Source organism: Molossus molossus, unplaced genomic scaffold, assembly GCF_014108415.1.
Source record: "Molossus molossus isolate mMolMol1 unplaced genomic scaffold, mMolMol1.p scaffold_m16_p_14, whole genome shotgun sequence".
In the NCBI taxonomy this organism is placed as follows: Eukaryota; Metazoa; Chordata; class Mammalia; order Chiroptera; family Molossidae; genus Molossus; species Molossus molossus.
Genome location: NW_023425349.1, coordinates 44850495 through 44868288, shown reverse-complemented (window position 1 = coordinate 44868288; position 17794 = coordinate 44850495). Strand labels below are relative to the sequence as shown.

The following is a 17794-nucleotide window of genomic DNA, read 5'->3' as shown; positions in this document are numbered from 1 at the left end:
CCCACTCTTTGATCTATACACCATGGAAAGTGTTGCCTGTGAGCACCTGGGCAAGATTCAAGGGTGCTTACAATTCCACTGTGAGTAAGTGAGTACAAGCAAAAATCTGAACAATACAAATATTTGTCACAGTGCATTGGACAAATAAATAGTGATTTATTCATTAATGTAATGCAATATAGCAGTAAGAATGAGTCAACTATCAATAGAGATAAAATGTAAAGATTATTTTGTAGAATAATGTCACCGGAAAATTTATGCAATAGTTTCTTTTTTCTGCAATTTGGAAAGATATAAAGGTAAAATACATTATTTAGAGAATCATTCATAGTATATATAAAAAAGCAAACTAAGTAAAAGGAAAATCATGATCAGTGTTAGGGAATGTGATCAAGGACGAGCACATAAGATGCTTTTAGGTAAGGTATGGTACTGTTTGTTTTTTGACCTAGGTGGATGTTTCAGGTTTTTTTTTTTATTATGGTTTTTAAATTGCATTGCATGTTTTTGTATTATATTTCCCAGTACAATAAGCTAGTAAATTAACTGAAACTCTTTTTTTTAATTAAAAAGTAAAACTGTAAACTCAGCTGTAGAGGCTTTAAATGTTGAGACTTTTGGTTGTTTCTCATGGAGGTCATGAAGGTGGCTTTCTTTTTTTGTAAGATGTTGAGTTTAGATATATCTAAGATCTCTTTCTACTCAAACCCTGTCAACAAAAAATTCATAAAATAGTTCTACAATTTATACTTAGCCCTGAGTTAGTAAAATCACTTCTTTAAATACACATTTTATAGTTAATTTGTTTAATTCACACTAGATTTCTTAGTTTCTTTTTGCGGGGTGTCAGAATTGTTAGAAATTTGAATAAAAATCTTTTATTTAATTAACAGTGAATTACTTTTGTTTTAGAGTCAAAGGTCCTCATCTTTGGGAGCAACACAGATTTCACAGAAAGTGCTTCCTCTCTTGGAACTTTCATGTGTTGAAGATGGTAAATGAAACTGCTTTAGAAATGTTCCTTATAAATATATTATGGAAATAATTTTCATTTTGAAGCCATATAAAAATTTCAGGCAGTAGTAGATGTTTATATGTTCTCCAGAATTTTTACAAAAATTGCCTTAAAACAGTATAATTTAGATGTTCCTTAAAGTTCCTTTTGCAGTGGGATTTTTGTTACATAAAAGTTGAACTCAATCCCGAGTACCACTGGTAATCCAATTATTTTAATTCTGCTGTGAGCTGAAAGATCCCATGAAATTTTGTAGGTGTCTAATTCATAATGTGTTACTTAGTTATTTGGAGAATTTTGTCATTGTAGGTTTATTTTTACTTTTTATATATTCGTTTTTTGTTATTAAAGGAATAAAATCAAGCCTTAATATGTGCTTACACATGAAAACTGGTAAATATTTTGACATCAAGTAGCTGCTTTTTCTTGATTGGAAAGAAAAATAAATGTATATTTTAGTTTTTTTTTTTTTTTAAACAAGTTAAACTCTTATTTATTTTTTATTTTTTTGGTGGTACATGCCCGAACCCGGGACTCTCTGGTCCGCAGATGACGCTCAACTACTGAGCCAAACTGGCCAGGGCTATTTCAGTTTTTAAGACTTAAAATTGCTAAATGTTAAATAACAGAAATCGCCATGTTGATGCTCAGTTTCACAGAGAATGTTTTCCTTTTTGTGTGGTAACCAGGGAGGGGAGGGGAGTGGAGGGAAGAGATGTTTGTGAGGTCATCTACCCTAAATTCAATCTTAGATTATTAGGGATATACCTCAGCTGGTTTTAGTTTCCTTTACTGTTTCTTTTAGTGGTTTTACTAGTTTATGAGTTCTTTTTTAATAAAAAATTCTAGAAATTTACTAGCAGATGTATATTTGTAATTATATATATGTATTTATACGTGTGTGTGTGTGTTAAATACTACTCCATTTCAGTTTCTTCATTCAAACTTCAGGATCTTTCTTCTGCTTTAAATATTGACAAATTTGTAACTAAGTCCCTTTTTGCTCTCCAGGTAGAGTGAGCATATTATTGTGTTCCTTTGTGTAATCATGATGTGGTAATCACTGGCACTGTCATTTACTATAAAAGATTTTTTAACCAGTTTTAGGTAGACCCAGTGATTTTAAAAGCTGATGTTCATCAAGGTAAAGATTACATTTTGTAATTTTCAATACTTTTTTGTCATCAGATACAACCTCTGTATTTTTTAAGATTTATTTTCTTTATATTTTTAAAATAGACCCATCTAAATGTTTTAGTGTTCATATTTACTTTAGAAAACTTATAAATATGTTATTACGTAAATCATTTTGGTTATTGACTTAAACAGTATTCTATAATACTTAGATTCAGAGGAGGAATTTTATGATGCACCATGTAGTCCCTTGGAAGAACCTTCTCAGTCAACAACTAGAGTTAAAAGTTATCAACAAAAAAAGGTTCAGAAGCCGGATTGTTCAAAAAATATGATTCAGTATAAAATAAGATTTGAAGTTCCAGAGGTATGTACTACAGTAAAATTGATATGGCTTATTCAAATTGTTTCTTATTTCTGCTATTCACAGCTCATTTATATAGTGTCATTACTAATAGGCACTGTTGCTTTCATTCTATTTAAGCTGAATTCAGATGTTATTGTGTGGTTCTTCTTTGTGTGTATTGTATGCTTGTGTGCTTATAAAATATTTCCTAGATTTTAAATACATATCATTTATATCTTATGTATACTGTATATATCCATATATAACCATCATCTACATAAGAAATTCTTTGATTTAGATAATGATTATTTTCTTTTTTCTTTCTTCTCCAGGTATCAATTCAGTTTTATCACCTTGTTGAAGATTGTGAACTAGCTGTGGTAGAAGTTGTTGTTTTAGGATTGGGCACAGAACTAGAGCTTAGAACATTTGATTTGAAAGCCACTGCCTTTTTGAAAGAATTCTGCTTAAAATGCCCAGAATACTTGGGTAAGAATCTCTGTGTTTTAAAATAAATAATTGTATTATTTGGCCACCTGCTGTAGAGTTTTTAATTCTCTAGGCATTAAATAAGTATGTTTTCTAAAACATTCTCAGAAAAATATCCTATTATGAATTAGTCTTTAACTTTTATCTTGCACTTGGGAATCTAGGTAGACCAGATAGAAAATGAAGATATATATACATATATATATATATATATATATATATATATATATATATATTTTATTATGGACAATAAAATAGTCATGGTTTAATTTTAAATCTATTTAACTGAATTCTTCAATACTGAATTTGTTTTCTATTGATACTGAAGCAATTCACCACAAACTGAGTGTCTTAAAACAATACATATTTATTACCTTAAATTTCTTTAGATCAGAAGCCTGACATAAGTCTCAACAGGCATAATTGAAGGTATCAAGAAAAATTCCTTTTGGAGCATCTAGGAGAAGATCCATTTCCTTTCTTACATAGGAGATGACGGAATTCAGTTCCCTGTGGTCTATTTCCCTGCTGACTATTAGGCAAGGGCTGTCGTTAGGTCCTAGTGAAGTCTCTGGGTTTTTGCACATTGTCCCCTATATCTCAGTACAGGCATAGGGTATTAGATCTTATGCTGTCATCTCTCTAACCTCTTCTTTTGCGTTTTGATTCCACTCTTAAAAACTAAGTTGAGCCCTGGTTAGTTTGGCTCAGCTGTTAGAGCATCAGCCCGCGGACCAGAGAGTCCCAGGTTCAGTTCCCACTAAGGGCATGTACCTCAGATGCAGTTTGTCCCCGACCTGGTTGGGGTCCTGTGGGTGGCAGCCAGTCGATGTGTCTCTCTCTCATCGATATTTTTCTCTTCCTCCCTCTCTCTCTCCCGCTCTATCTGAAGGTAAGTGCAAATATGTCCTTGGGTGAAGATAAAAAAAAACTAAGTTGATTAGATTGGGCATGTGTGGACAATCCAGGATAATTTCCCCTTAACTTTACCTCTGCAAAGTGTATTTTGTCATATGAGATATTTTCAGGTTTGGGGGGATTAGAGCACAGATATCCTTTGAGAGGGGAGCATGGCGTTATTTTGCCTTCAACAAACACTTTATATCCCATAATCATAATGGGTAAATTATACCTTAGAAATATTTCCATTTGTTGTATTAGGCATTTCAAAGGGTATTATTCATATTTTCTCCATATAGTTTTGGGTTTTTCTTTAAAAAATAATTCTGAATGGTTGATGGAATGATCAAGACAAACTATTTCCAATTTGGATTCCTTTTACTTCTTTTTCTTTACTAATTAATCTGGTGAGAACTTCTGCTACACTGTTCAATAAAAGTGATAAGAGTAGGCATCCTTGTCTCATTCCTAATCTTAGAGGAAAAGCTTTTAGCTTTTCACCATTGTGTATGTATGATGTTAACCATGCTCATGTCATATATAGCATCCATTATGTTGAGGTATGTTTTCTTTGTACTTATTTTGTTGAGAGTTTTACCATAAATAGATGTTGAATTTTGTTATATGCTTTTTCTGTTTCTATTGAGATGTCATATGATTTTTATCCTTTATTTTGTTAATGTGGTGGATCACATTGATTGATTTGTGGATATTGAACCATCTTTATACCCTTGGAATAAATCTTACTTGATCTCGGTGTATGATCCTCTTAATGTATTGTTGAATTCACTTTGCTAATATTTTGTTGAGGATTTTTGCATTGATGTTCATTAAGGATACTGCCTGTAATTTTTATTTCTTGTGGTGTCCTTGTGTGGGTTTGGATTAGGAGAATGCTGGCCTCTTAAAATTAGTTTGGAAGTGTTTTTCCCTGTTCTGTTTTTTTCCAGAAAGTTTTAGAAGTATTTGGTGCTAATTCTTCTCTGATGTTTGATAGAATTCACCAGTGAAGTCATCTGGTCCTAGGCTATTGGGAGGTTTTTTGCCTTTTGATTGAGTCTCCTTAGTAATTGGTTTACTCAGAATTTCTGTTTCTTCAAAATTCAGTCTGAGAAGGTTGTATGTCTCTAGGAATTTATCCATTCTAGGTATCCAATTTGGTGGTGTATAATTTTTTATAGTAGTCGCATGATCCTCTGTATTTATGAGCTATATATTATGTTGTCTTCTCTTTCATTTCTGATTTTATTTAAGTCCTTTCTTTTTTTCTTGGTGAATCAAGCTAAAGGTTTGTCAATTTTATCTATTCAAAGATAGTTTTATCATTTTTTTCTATTGTCCTTTATAGTCCATTTATTTCTGCTCTGATATTTGTTATTTCCTTCATTTTACTAATGTCAGGTTTCATTTGTTCTTTTTCTGGTTCCATGAGGTGAGCTAGGTTGCTCATTTGAGATTTATCTTGTTCCTTGAGGTAGGTGTTTATCACTATGAACTGCTCTCTGAGAACTGCTTTTGCCTCATCTCATAAATTTTTGTATTTCCATATTTATATGTTTCAAGGTATTTTTTTATCCTCACCTGAGGATATTTTTCCACTAATTTTTAGAGAGAAAAGAAGGGAGGGAGGAAGAGATAGCAAGAAAAAAAACACCAATGTGAGAGAGACACATCAATTGGTTGCCTCCTGTGTGACCCTGACTGGTGCCAGGGATTGAATCTGCAACCCAGGTACATGCCTTTAACTGGAATCCAACACATGACCCTTAGATCCTCAGCCGGACACTCTAACTGCTAAACCAAACTGACCAGGGCTCATGGTATTTTTAAAATTTCTCTCTTGATTTCTTTATTGACCCACTGTTACTATTTGCAGATGACATGATATATAAAGACAACCCTAACCTTCTCACCAAAAACCTTTAGAACAAATAAGCAAATTTAATAAAGTTGTAGGATACAAAATCAGTGTACAGAAATCTGTTGCATTTTGTATACATTAACAAAGAATACCAGTGAGAGAGATTAAAGAAACAGTCCCATTTATAATTGCATCAAAAATAATAAAATACCTAGGAATAAATTTAATCAAGGAGGTACTGGCAAATAAATATAGATCAATGGAATATAGTAAATCGCCCAGAAATAAACTCATGCATCTATGGTCAATTACTTTAGACAAAGAAGTTAAGGGTATACATGGGGAAAGGACCGGTTTCTCTAATTAATGGTGTTGGATAATTGGAAAAACACAGGCAGAATGAAACTGGACCACTGTCTTAACACCATATACAAAAATTAACTCAAAATGAACTAAAGATTTGAATGTATGACTTAAACCCATAAAATTTCCAGACGACATAGGCAGTAAGCTTCTTGACATTGATCTTGGTAATGATTTTTTTAATCTTAACTTCAAAACGAAAGGTAACAAAATCATAAATAACCAAGTGGGACTACATTAAACTAAAAAGCTTCTGCAGAGCAATAGAAATTATCACCAAATAAAACTAATGTCTCCTACTGAATGGGAGAAAATATTTTCTATTTGTATATCTGATAAGTGGTTAATATGCAAAATATATAAAGAACTCATACAGCTAGATAGCAAAAATACAATGTGATTTAAAAAATGGGCAGAGAATCCAAATAAACATTTTTCCAAAGATGGCCAACAGCTACAAGTAAAGATCCTCAACATCACTGATCATCAGCAAAATGGTAATCCAAACCACAATGAGATACCACCTCATACCTATTAGAATGGGTATTATCAAAGAGATTAGAAATAAGTATTGATGTGGAGAAGAGGAAGGAACCTTTGTGCACTGTTGGTGGGGATTTAAGTTGATGCTACCACTATGCAAAGGAGTATAGAGGTTTCTCAAAAAACTAAAAATAGAACTATCATATGATCTAATAATTACATTTCTGGGTATTTATCTAAAAAAAAATGAAAACACCAGTTTGAAAAGATATCTGCACCTCCATGCAGCATTTACAGTAGCCAAAATAAGGAAGCCACCTAGGTGTCCATCAACAGATGAATAGATAAAGAAGATGTACATGCAGGAATAAAAAAGAATAAAATCCTGCCATTTGGGACAACATGGATGGACCTAGAGCGTGTTAATGCTATTTGAAATAAGCTAGATAGAGAAAGACAAACACTGTGATTTCACTTTTGTGTGGAATCTAAAAAAAGTGAATAAATAAAACAAAAATATTCTCATAGAAACAGAAACAAAAGGAATGGTTGCCAGAGGGGAAGTGGATTGGGGGTGGGGGGGTTAGATTAAAAAGATGAAGGGAGCCCTGGCCAGTTTGGCTCAGAGGTTATAACTTTGGCCCGCAGACCAGAGAGTTCTGAGTTTGGTTCCCACTAAGGACATGTACCTCGGTTGCAATTTGTTCCTGGTCCCGGTTGGCGTCGTGTGGGTGGCAACCACTCGATGTGTCTCTCTCATGTCGATGTTTCTCTCTCTTCCTCCCTCTCTTCCTCACGCTCTATCTTAAGATAAATGCAAAAATGTCCTCAGGTGAGGATAAAAAAAAAAAATGAAGGGAAATATAGTCAATAATATTGTGATAAATTTGCATGGGTGACAGATGGTTACTAGAATTAGTGATCACATTATAGGGTATAAAAATGTGAAATTACAATTGTACACCTGAAACTAGCATAAAGTGGTATAATATTGTATACCAACTATACTTAAAATCAGTTGACCACATTAAGAAAAATGAAGCTGGGCCCTGGCCGGTTTGGCTCAGCAGTTAGAGTATTGGCCTGCTGACCAGAGAGTCCCGGGTTTGGTTCCCGCTAAGGGCATCTACCTTGGTTGCAGTTTGTCCCTGGCCCTGGTTGGGGTCGTGTGGGTGGCAACCAGTTGATGTGTCTCTCTCATGTTGATGTTTCTCTCTCTCTTTTCTCCTCCTCTCCCTCCTACTCTATCTGAAGGTAAATGCAAAAATGTCCTCTGATGAGGATTAAAAAAATAAATAATAAAGTTAGTTGGTTTTTTTTTTTTTCTTTATTGATTTTAGAGAGAGGAAGGGAGAAGGAAAGAGAGATAGAAACATCAAAGAGAGAAAACATTGATTGGCCACCTCCTGCATGCCCCCACCGGGGATCTGGCCCACAACCTGGGCACGTGCCTTGATCTGGAATCAAACTGGCAACCTCTTGGTGCGTGGGTCGATGCTCAACCACTGAGCCACACCAGCTGGACTAAAGTCAGTTTCTTGCAGAAAATATATAGTTGGGTCTTGTTTTCATCCACTCTGGTAATTTCTGTCTTTTAATTGGTGAATTTAGTCCATTGACATTTAAAGTGATTATTGGTACAGTTGGCTTTTAAATTTATTTTAGAAATTAAAGGTAGTAATCTTTAACTTTATTTTTGAACAACATAAATGTGTTTTGTTTACATGTATATAAAAATACTTTACTTTTGGTCATCCTAGAATTTGATATTCTTTTTAATGTTTATAAGTTATTCAGATTTTAAATTAAAGCTATCTTGTGAAATACTTTGAACTCATTTAGAAAATTTTTCCCCCTGCAAATTGAGATACTGAAAATAAAGGAGTTACAGAACTTTAAACTAAAAGTAAAAATTGAAATCCTAACTTCTATCTGTGGGAATTAAGAAAGGTAGTGAATATGTTTGTATACATCTCAAGGATTTAAGAAAGCCATTTTATCTAGGAACATCATTCCCAGGCAAAGATGTCAATTAACTAGTATCATGAAAACTTCCCCCTTTTTTGAGCCTTGGATTAAATATGACATTTGTATTTTGGGAAGCAAATTAATTTTTGTGGCCTGAAAGCTCAGTCACTGGATATCATTTATACATTTCAGTTCCATACTCTATCCTCGAGTGTGGTAGAATGTGTTATCCTCTCTTGCTGAGAAAATTTTCATACATAGATGGAGTTTTGTGTTTTTTGTTTTATTGTGCTTTTTACATCAAGAAACAGTTTGCTCTGGTAATGGGAAAGATAGGTAAAACAACTTGCAGTGTTCTACCGTAATCCAGGAGTATTATACCAGTTGTTCATTTTTACTTTTTATCTCCTTTTCAAAGGGCAAAGGATAAGAAAACCCTTGCACACAGAATACAGGATATATAGTTATCACTGCACTTATTTCTATAATATCATTGCTTCTATTTTCTTAGAGGGAGTGGGAAGAACTGAATAACAAGTTATTACACAAAGCATATGATCAGTAAATAGTTTTTCAATGAATGAATTAATGTGAGAAATGTGGGGACCTTCTCAAGAGTTGAAATGTGAGCAGCACATTTGGAGGATTCTGTAGAATATGTTGCATTTTTCCCTCCAGAGTAGTATGATTGGTTTAGTCCTTTCTTCCAGTACCTAGGTGTTAATTTCTAGCAGCATATGTAATTTGGTGATGAGAGTTTTGTGGGTTTTTTTTTTAAATCCTCATCCGAGGATATTTTTCCATTTATTTTCAGATAGAGTGGGAGGGAAGGAGGGGGGGTGATATTGATGTGAGAGAGAAACATGGACTGGTTGCCTCCAGTATGACCAGACCAGGGCCAGAGATTGAACTGCATGCAACCCAGGTATGTGCCCTTGACTGGAATCAAACCCGCAGCTTTTTGGTCTATGGGCTGACACTCTAACTGCTGAGCCAAACCGGCCAGGGTGGTGATGATAGTTTTAAGGGCTTTGTATAAAATACTCTTCTATAGCAGTTTCCCACTTATTTTCTTAGGTTTTGAACAGAAGCAATAATATATCTAGTAAAGGCAGATTATATCACAATAGGTTTTATTTTAATCTATATTAATAGACAAGAAAACAGTTTCTCATCACATACCTGATTTCAACATTTAGGTTCTCAGGGAGTTTGTCAGTTTTTTAAAAAAAGCTATTTCTATGGGTTAGGGCCAGAAATTTTTTCATCTTTTTATTGTTCTTATTAGCCATTATGATTTTTCTTTAGCTGATTACTACTTTTGTTTTTAAACCTTACCTCCTATCTAGGTTTTACAGGGTAAGAGTTTTTAGCATTTTGTGTAAGACAAGGGAAAATAATTATTTTAGAGTTTAAAATAAAGGATGATGGACCTACCTTTGTAGAATCCAAAACTCAGAACTGATATAGGAAATGCTTCTTTTCCAATTTTATATTGAATAGCATTGCCTGCATTTATTTTCATTTAGTTTTACTATGAAAGAATGATTTTTCAAATTATTTTTAGATATAAATGAAAAGCCAGTTTATTTGATTACAACACTGGATAACACAATGGAAGATCTGTTGACACTGGAGTATGTGAAGGTAAGCAGTACCATTTATATCCTCTTGCCATGGTAAATGTATGGCTGAAATGTTATCAGGTTTGTAAGTTTAGTAATACTCAGTTTAATCTCAATTCTGTTGATATCTCTGTAGATCCTTAAACTTTAAGATTTTTTTTTTTGTTTTGTCCTCTATTAAATAAAACACTTGATATAGCAAAATAAGAAGTCTGTGTTCTAAGTAGAAATAACCTGCAGTTTCTTTCCTCATTAGAGTATCAAAAAGAAAGCAAATCTTTAATCTTGATCCTAGTTGATGATATATGATGCAAGATGAATCTTTTGCTTGATTTTCTACAATTGTCTGAAGTTACATAGTTTTCCTAGTGTCAAAGACTCCTGATGTTATCTCTTTCTTATTGATTTATGACATCTATTTTGTCATTTATTATACTTTTATATATACTGTGGTATACTTATGATTTAGTCCATGTTATCATTGGCCTATTTTATGTAAGTGCAGCATTATTTTAATAATTACTTTATGGTAAGACAATGCTGAAAGAGTAATTAACATGGAGTGTTTAGATAGTTGGAGGACAATTCTGTTATAGATTTTGTTTTCATGTACAGGAAGAATTAGGAAGGACCTTACATAGTTGTTGATGACAATGTTTGTTCTCTACTCTTGATAATATTTAATTTTCCACTCTTGATAATTTAGTGAATATTTGCTGTGTGCCAAATTTCTTTTGTTCTGTGGAAGCAGTTGCTCGTTTAGGTAATTATATGTATAAATAGCTGGAAATATTTTATACATGTTTATTAGGACTACTATATAATTAATTATAGTTAACATTTATTTCTTAAAGATTTTCTAACAGATTTGTTTTATTCTTTTTGGTTAGGCTGAAAAGAATATACCCAACTTGAAAAGTGCCTATAACAATGTTGCACAACTGCTTAAGGTATAAATGAATAATAATTTGTTTTTTTTAAATTAGATACAGTATTTCTAAGTAAATAGTATATTATGAAAATTATTTTATAACTAAAACTCTAAGATCCTTGAAGATAAAAATGGAATATTATAAATTGGATCCTTTGTACCACAAAGCCTAGTGCCCTATAACAGAGTAGGCAAGTAAATATTTATTGACCTATAACTAAAATCAACTTTGTTCTTTAGGTGAATTTTTCCTCTTTGGATATTCATTTGCATACTGAAGCACTTCTGAATACAATGAACTATTTTAATAATTTTCTTCCACAATTGGAGGAAAAATCAGCCCCAGTGTATGTTGCAGAGACTGAAGACAAAGGAGAGTTCATTAAAAAAATATGTATGTTTCTTCAAAATTCATCTTCAATTTTTTTTTTACCAAGTAGATTAATAAATTTTATCTTTGGCTCTATTAACTTACAATATTGTCTTCAGAATTTTATTGCCTAGCTTAAAATCTAGAAAGATTATATACTAGGTTAATTTTAGAAAAAAATAATAAAAGAAAATTATTACTGCTAAAGAAAATGTGGCTTTTATTTATCCTACCATTTTTAAATTGAAGTTTATACTATAGAAGTGTTTGATTTAGATTAAAATTTATGCATTTAATATCCTTACATTAGAAAAATAGAACTAACAAAGTTTGAGTAATATAGTGTGTGTGTGTGTGTGTGTGTGTGTGTGTGTGTGTTGGTTGTTGTTAATTCTCACCTAAGGATATTTTTTCATAATTTTTAGGGATAGTGGAAGGGAGGGTGGCGGGGGGAGAGAAAGAAACATTAATGTGAGAGAGACACATTGATTGGCTGCCTCCTGCATTACCCTGACTGGGGCCAGGGATTGAACCTACAATCCAGGTATGTGCCCTTGACCAGAAATCAAACCTGAGACCCTCCAGTCCTCAGGCCCACACTCTAACTGCTGAGCCAGACCAGCTAGGGCTCATAAGCTGTGAAAAGTTGCAAGTTCAATAATGACAGGTATCATCACCTAGTAATTGTTGACTCTCAAAAGATTTATGATTTTACAACTACAATGTCTTAGTTTCAAATGTTAGCCTCATCTAGCAACCATTTTTTGTTTTGTCTATTTGTTTAGTTTTTTTGTTTTCATTAGATTTGATTGTGTTTTAGAATTCCTAATTTATTAGGGAATATCTTGCTTGTCTTCAATTGAATTGCAAATCAGGTTTTTCTCTAGTATCACTATTATTTGTTGTGATATTTTATTTACTAATAAGTGTAGCGAGGTAGCAACAAGTTTTTCCTTATGTTTTACAATATGACTCTTTTTTTGCAGCTTCAAAACGGTCCAGGAGTGAAGATATTATTACCTTGCAGATTTTAGCAGAATTATCTTGTTTACAGATCTTTATTCAAGATCAGAAACGTAACATTTCTGAAATTAAGATTGAAGGTAATAAAATTTCAGAAAAAATAAATTCAAAACTATTACATGAAAGAAAAGGCATTTAACCATTCTTTTATTTCCTTAGGGCTTGATTCTGAGATAATTATGAGGCCTTCAGTAACTGAAATAAATGCAAAGCTAAGGAATATAATTGTTTTGGATTCTGATATAACAGCTGTATACAAAAAGGTAAGAATTTGTTTCTATTAACTAATAATGTATTTTAAATTTTAATTTCCTTTAAGATTAGTTATAGGTATCAATTAGACAGTTGGATTTTAGCTGTGTGGCATATCATGTCCTTTGGTTTTGGAATTAGACATAATGGGTTCTTATCTCTGCTCCTTAGTAATTGTGTGGCCTAATCTTGGATTCTGTTTCTTTATGTAAAATGAGGATTAAGTATCTTCTAAATGAGATAAATATAAGTACTCACTCTGGGAACATAGTTGCAGGGGAATGGGGAGACTGTGGAAGGATGGGGAACTAGTACATGTCTTTTTTATTTTTTTTCTCTTGAAATACTGTGAAATTTGTAATGCATTTCAGATTTCAACAGCAGAGTTTCTGAAGTCAGATTGAATAAATGAGATTTTTTTAAAGTTTATTTTCATCAGTGCTTACTAGTGTAGCTGTTACAATGTTAAGAGAGTCCTTTGAACTGGATGGCTAATGATTGAAGGATAGGTATTTTGTCATTGGGCCATAAGGTTCTTAAACTAGATACTGTTGTGTAGTTGGACACATAATTTTTGAACAATGCAACATCTAGATAAGATGGTATGTTTAAGAAAGTGAAGAGTCAGATAATAGTAGGATAAGAAAAGTCTGAGGTACTTGATTTAGGAAGTCAGAGTTTGGAGTATGACAGGAAGAAAGGAAATAGATGAATAGGCTTAGCCAATAATACTGATTTTTATGTTAAATAAAAATTCTCATTCCTTATATTTTCTTACTATGACTTGCTAGCATGAGATAACAAGAGTCCCAAAACAGCAAAGGTGCATGCATGATGGTAGGTACTCATAAGAATGAGGAGTAAGAAATTTTTCCAAATCCATGGTTTGCTTAGCTTCTGTTGCTTTTGTTTTAAAAATAATAGTGTTAGAGCATTGAAGATAATCTATTTCATTTCCCCTATCTAGAAAGTAAAGCTCACATAAGTAAATGCATCTACTGAAAGTCACACAAGAAGTTAGTATTATAGAGACGAGTGAATAGTATTTGTCTGAAATGGGTGTACCTCTTTTTTCTGCTAGGCTACTAGCATGGGATGGGGTGAGTCAATTGGGTTTGAGTTTTCTTATTTAATATGATTTCTTTCAGTGCACCCCTGCTTCAAGTTCTTTCAATTGTATCTTGTGCTTAGGGTGGGGGTTTTGTTGCTGGAATGCTGTTCCATGCCCTGCTTTTGACCTTCCCTATACCTTAGAAAGTTCTCTGAGCTCTTTCCTTGATGTTAGAGTGTATTGCTGCTTTTACTCAGTGCTTGAGGGTGAGCATTTGGAGGGCGTGGCGGGGTTTGAAGAGGTGTTTTGGGTAGGTTTGTCAGTTGCCTAGTCCATTTTCAGTCCCAGCCAGGCCTGTTTCTCTACATCTCAGAAATGGAGCATTCTTGGTGGGCCTGTCCCTCTTTTCTATGGTATAAAACTTTGGTAGTTCCTGTGTGGGAGAGAATATCCTTCCTCGCTCCAGCAGAAGGTCACCTATAATGATTTGGTCCCAGGACAGTTTCTTACCCCAGCTGCAGGAGTGGGACTTTTCTTTTATCTTTGCCCCTAGCATTGTATCTTCACCTGTGCCCTGAGAACAACAAGGTTATTGCTTCTCCCCCAGTTTCTTAAGGCCTTTGTTCTGAGAAGAGAATAATCCTGGTGGTATTTTGGGCTTTTTTTTTTTTTTTTTTTTTTTTCAGTGGAGGCTGCCTCCCTCATCCAGGATTGTAACATGGATAGCTTTCTCAGATCTTGCAGTCTGCCCCATCTTTCTCATGAGCTCCCAGCAGAAAGCTCCCGGTGAAGTGCTTGCTCCCAGCACTTCACTTTTGTGTTGTGGCTCCCAGGGATTCTATATCTCATATTAGTCTGTAGTCAGCCTTTACCACTTTAGGTGAATTCTTCTTAACCTAGTTTGTATGGTATCCGGAATCTCTTTTTCCTACCCCTCACCACAGCTTAGCCAGTGCTTATATTCTCTTTTGAAGGTACTTTATTCCCTTTAGATCTTAGGATGCTTAGGTTGGCTTATGACCTCAGATTTCTGATCACTTTTAAGAAAAGTCATGATTTTGTAGTTTATCTTGTTAAGGTTTGGAATGGCCCTGTCTGTCTTTCTGTGTCCTAGATAGAAGAACTCCTGTAGCTTTCTATTAGCCTCATCTTCTACCTTAGCCTTCATAGGCCCTACATACCTGTGGTTGCTGAGGTTTTCTTTGTCCCGTGGTTGCAATTCATTTGCTTGTTGATGGCTCTTCAGCCCTTTGCCTTTGCTTCCAGCATTTAGAAGGAGCAAGAAAGCTATAAACTTAAGTTAGTGTTCTGTTCACCCTCTCTTTTTTTAAACATTTCACATCTGCTGTTGTCTCCACTATTTTATTATTTTTTATTTAATTTACTTTTTTATTTTTCAGTGACAGTTGACATACAGTATTATATTAGTTTCAGGTTTACACCCCAGTGATTAGACATCATACAACTTACTAAGTGATCATCTCAATAAATCTTATACCCATCTGACACCATACATAGTTATTAGAATATTGTTGACTACATTCCCCATGTTGTACTTTATATCCCCATGACTATTCTGTAACAACCAATCTGTACTTCTTAATCCCTTCACCTTTTTCATCTACTCCCCCAACCCCCTCCCATCTGGCAACTATTAATTTGTTCTCTCTGTGAGCCTGTTTCTGTTCTGCTTGTTCTTTTTTTTTTTAAGATTCAGTTGTTCATAGATATGTATTTATTACCATTTTATTGTTGGGTTTTTTTCTTCTTAAAGAAGACCCTTTAACATTTCATGTAATACTGGTTTGGTGGTAATGCACTCCTTTAGCTTTTTCTTGTCTGGAAAGCTCTTTATATATCTAAATGATAGCTTTGCTGGGTAGAGTAATTGTGGTTCTAGGTCCTTGCTTTTCATTACTTTAATATTTCTTGCCAATCCCTTATGACCTGCAAAGTTTCTGTTGAGAAATCAGCTGACAGTATTATGGGAGCTGGGAGCTCCCTTGTATGCAACTTACTGCTTTTCTCTTGCTGCTTTTAAGATTCTCTCTTTGTTTTTAATCTTCTGCATTTTAATTATGATGTGTCTTGGTGTGGGCCTCTTTGAGTTTATCTTATCTAGGACTCTATGCTTCCTGCACTTGTATGTCTATTTTCCTCATTAGGTTAGGGAGGTCTTGTGTTATTATTTTTCAAATAGGTTTTCAGTTTCTTACTCTTTCTTCTTCTTCTTCTGGCACCCCCTGATTCAAACGTTGATATGCTTGAAGGTGTCCCAGAAGGTGTTACACTATCCTCATTTTTTTTGGCTTCTCTCTCTCTCTCTCTCTCTCTCTCTCTCTCTCTCTCTCTCTGCCATTCTAATGGGTGTTTTTTTGCTTCCTTATATTCTGAATCACTTATTTGATTCTCGGCTTCATCTACTCTACTATTGATATCATTGAGCATCCTTATAACCAGTATTTTGAATTCTGCATATTGTAGATTGCTTGTCTCCACTTTGTTTAGTTCTTTTTCTGGAGTTGTATTCTGTTTTGTCATTTGGGACATGTTTCCATGCCTCCTTATTTTGACAGCCTCCCTGTGTTTATTTCTGTGTATTACATAGAGTTGTTATGTATCTTGGGCTTGGTAGAGTAGCCTTATGTAGCAGGTTTTCTATAGAGCCAGTGGCACAGCCTCCCTGATCACCCAAGCTGGGCCCTGGGGTCTCCCAGGAGGTGCAGGCCGAGGTCAGCTGTGTTCTGTCCAGGGCCTCCCAGCATGAGGTACAAGTGATCTTCAGATGATGCTAATTGTGCTGGGCTTGGAGGTACTCAGGCGAGGCCAAGCTACAAACCAAAGTCAACTGTTCCCGAAGCCTGTTAACAAGAGGTATGTAGCAGACAGAGGCTAGATGCTGTTTTTTTGTTTTTGTTTTTGAGATTGTAGGAAAGTCTCAAGCATAAGCCAAAACAGTCCAAATGTATGGAAAAGCCACTGGAAACAGCTTGGGTGGGCCTCTAAGTAGGGTGCAGTAGGAATCACCTGGGTGGAGTGAACAGGGTGAGGCAAAGACTGATGGAGACTCAGATGGCACCCGTGTCAGGTATGTGTCAGAAAAAGAGCAATGGCCTCTGCCAGCACTATTTTTCTGGCAGAAAGCTGCCTCTCCGGCTCTTGTCCTGATGTCAGGCAATTCATTTCCTCCCTCTATGTCCCTGGTGCCTTTTGAGCTGCTGCCCCAGTGCTAGTGCTCAGAAGGAAGGAGTTCGAGTAAGTCTTTATAAAGGCCCTTCAAGAGAAACTGTTTGGGACTCCAGAAGACTTCTATCTCACACAGCCATAATCGCTGCTGGTTTTTACATCCAGAAGTTATGGGGCCTGATGTGGGGCTGGGACCCCTCGTTCATTAAGGGGAAATTCCACAGCTGAGATACCCCTCCTGATTTTTATCCATCCCACATGGCTGTGGGACCAGCCCCTCCACCCCTTTTGTCCGCCTACCAGTCTTAATATGGCTGCTTCTTTAAATCCATAGTTGTAGGACTTCCATTTAGCTAGATCAGGTGGTTCTGCATGGTGGTGGTTCTGTAGTGTAGTTGTAATTTTGATATGGTTGTGGGAGGATGCAAATACTGCATTTACCTATGCCACTATCTTTTTTTTTTTTTTAATTTTTTATTTATTTTTTTGTCACAGATATTTCACCTTTTTACCCCATTGGCACCCCCCTCCCCACCCCACCCCCGCCCCGTCCCCGGCTTAGTTGTCCATGTCCATTGGTCATGCATACATGCATATTAGTTCTGTGGTTTATCTCTTCCCACCCCCCCACCCCCTCTTCTGAGGGATGTCAGTCTGTGCCCTACTTCCATGTTTCTGGGTCTACCATATTCCTCAGACTGTTATGTTCATTATATTCCGTATATAAGTGAGATCATGTGGTATCTGTCTTTTTCTGCTTGGCTTATTTCACTTAGGATAATACTTTCCAGGTCCCT

General features: G+C 34.9%; 1 protein-coding gene across 13 annotated transcripts in view; it reads left to right on the top strand.

Moving 5' to 3' along the window:
* Nucleotides 1–17794, top strand: part of VPS13A (vacuolar protein sorting 13 homolog A) — a 218647-nt gene that overhangs the window by 84118 nt on the left and 116735 nt on the right. For all 13 annotated transcript variants that reach the window (XR_004959539.1, XM_036262045.1, XM_036262047.1 and 10 more), the window contains 8 exons: nucleotides 913–994; nucleotides 2362–2516; nucleotides 2828–2984; nucleotides 10127–10206; nucleotides 11075–11134; nucleotides 11356–11509; nucleotides 12472–12588; nucleotides 12668–12771. Coding sequence is in view for 12 of the 13 variants with exons in the window: in XM_036262045.1 (XP_036117938.1) it covers nucleotides 913–994; nucleotides 2362–2516; nucleotides 2828–2984; nucleotides 10127–10206; nucleotides 11075–11134; nucleotides 11356–11509; nucleotides 12472–12588; nucleotides 12668–12771 (909 nt within the window). In the remaining variant the exon portion in view is untranslated. The remainder of the gene's footprint in view (nucleotides 1–912; nucleotides 995–2361; nucleotides 2517–2827; nucleotides 2985–10126; nucleotides 10207–11074; nucleotides 11135–11355; nucleotides 11510–12471; nucleotides 12589–12667; nucleotides 12772–17794) is intronic.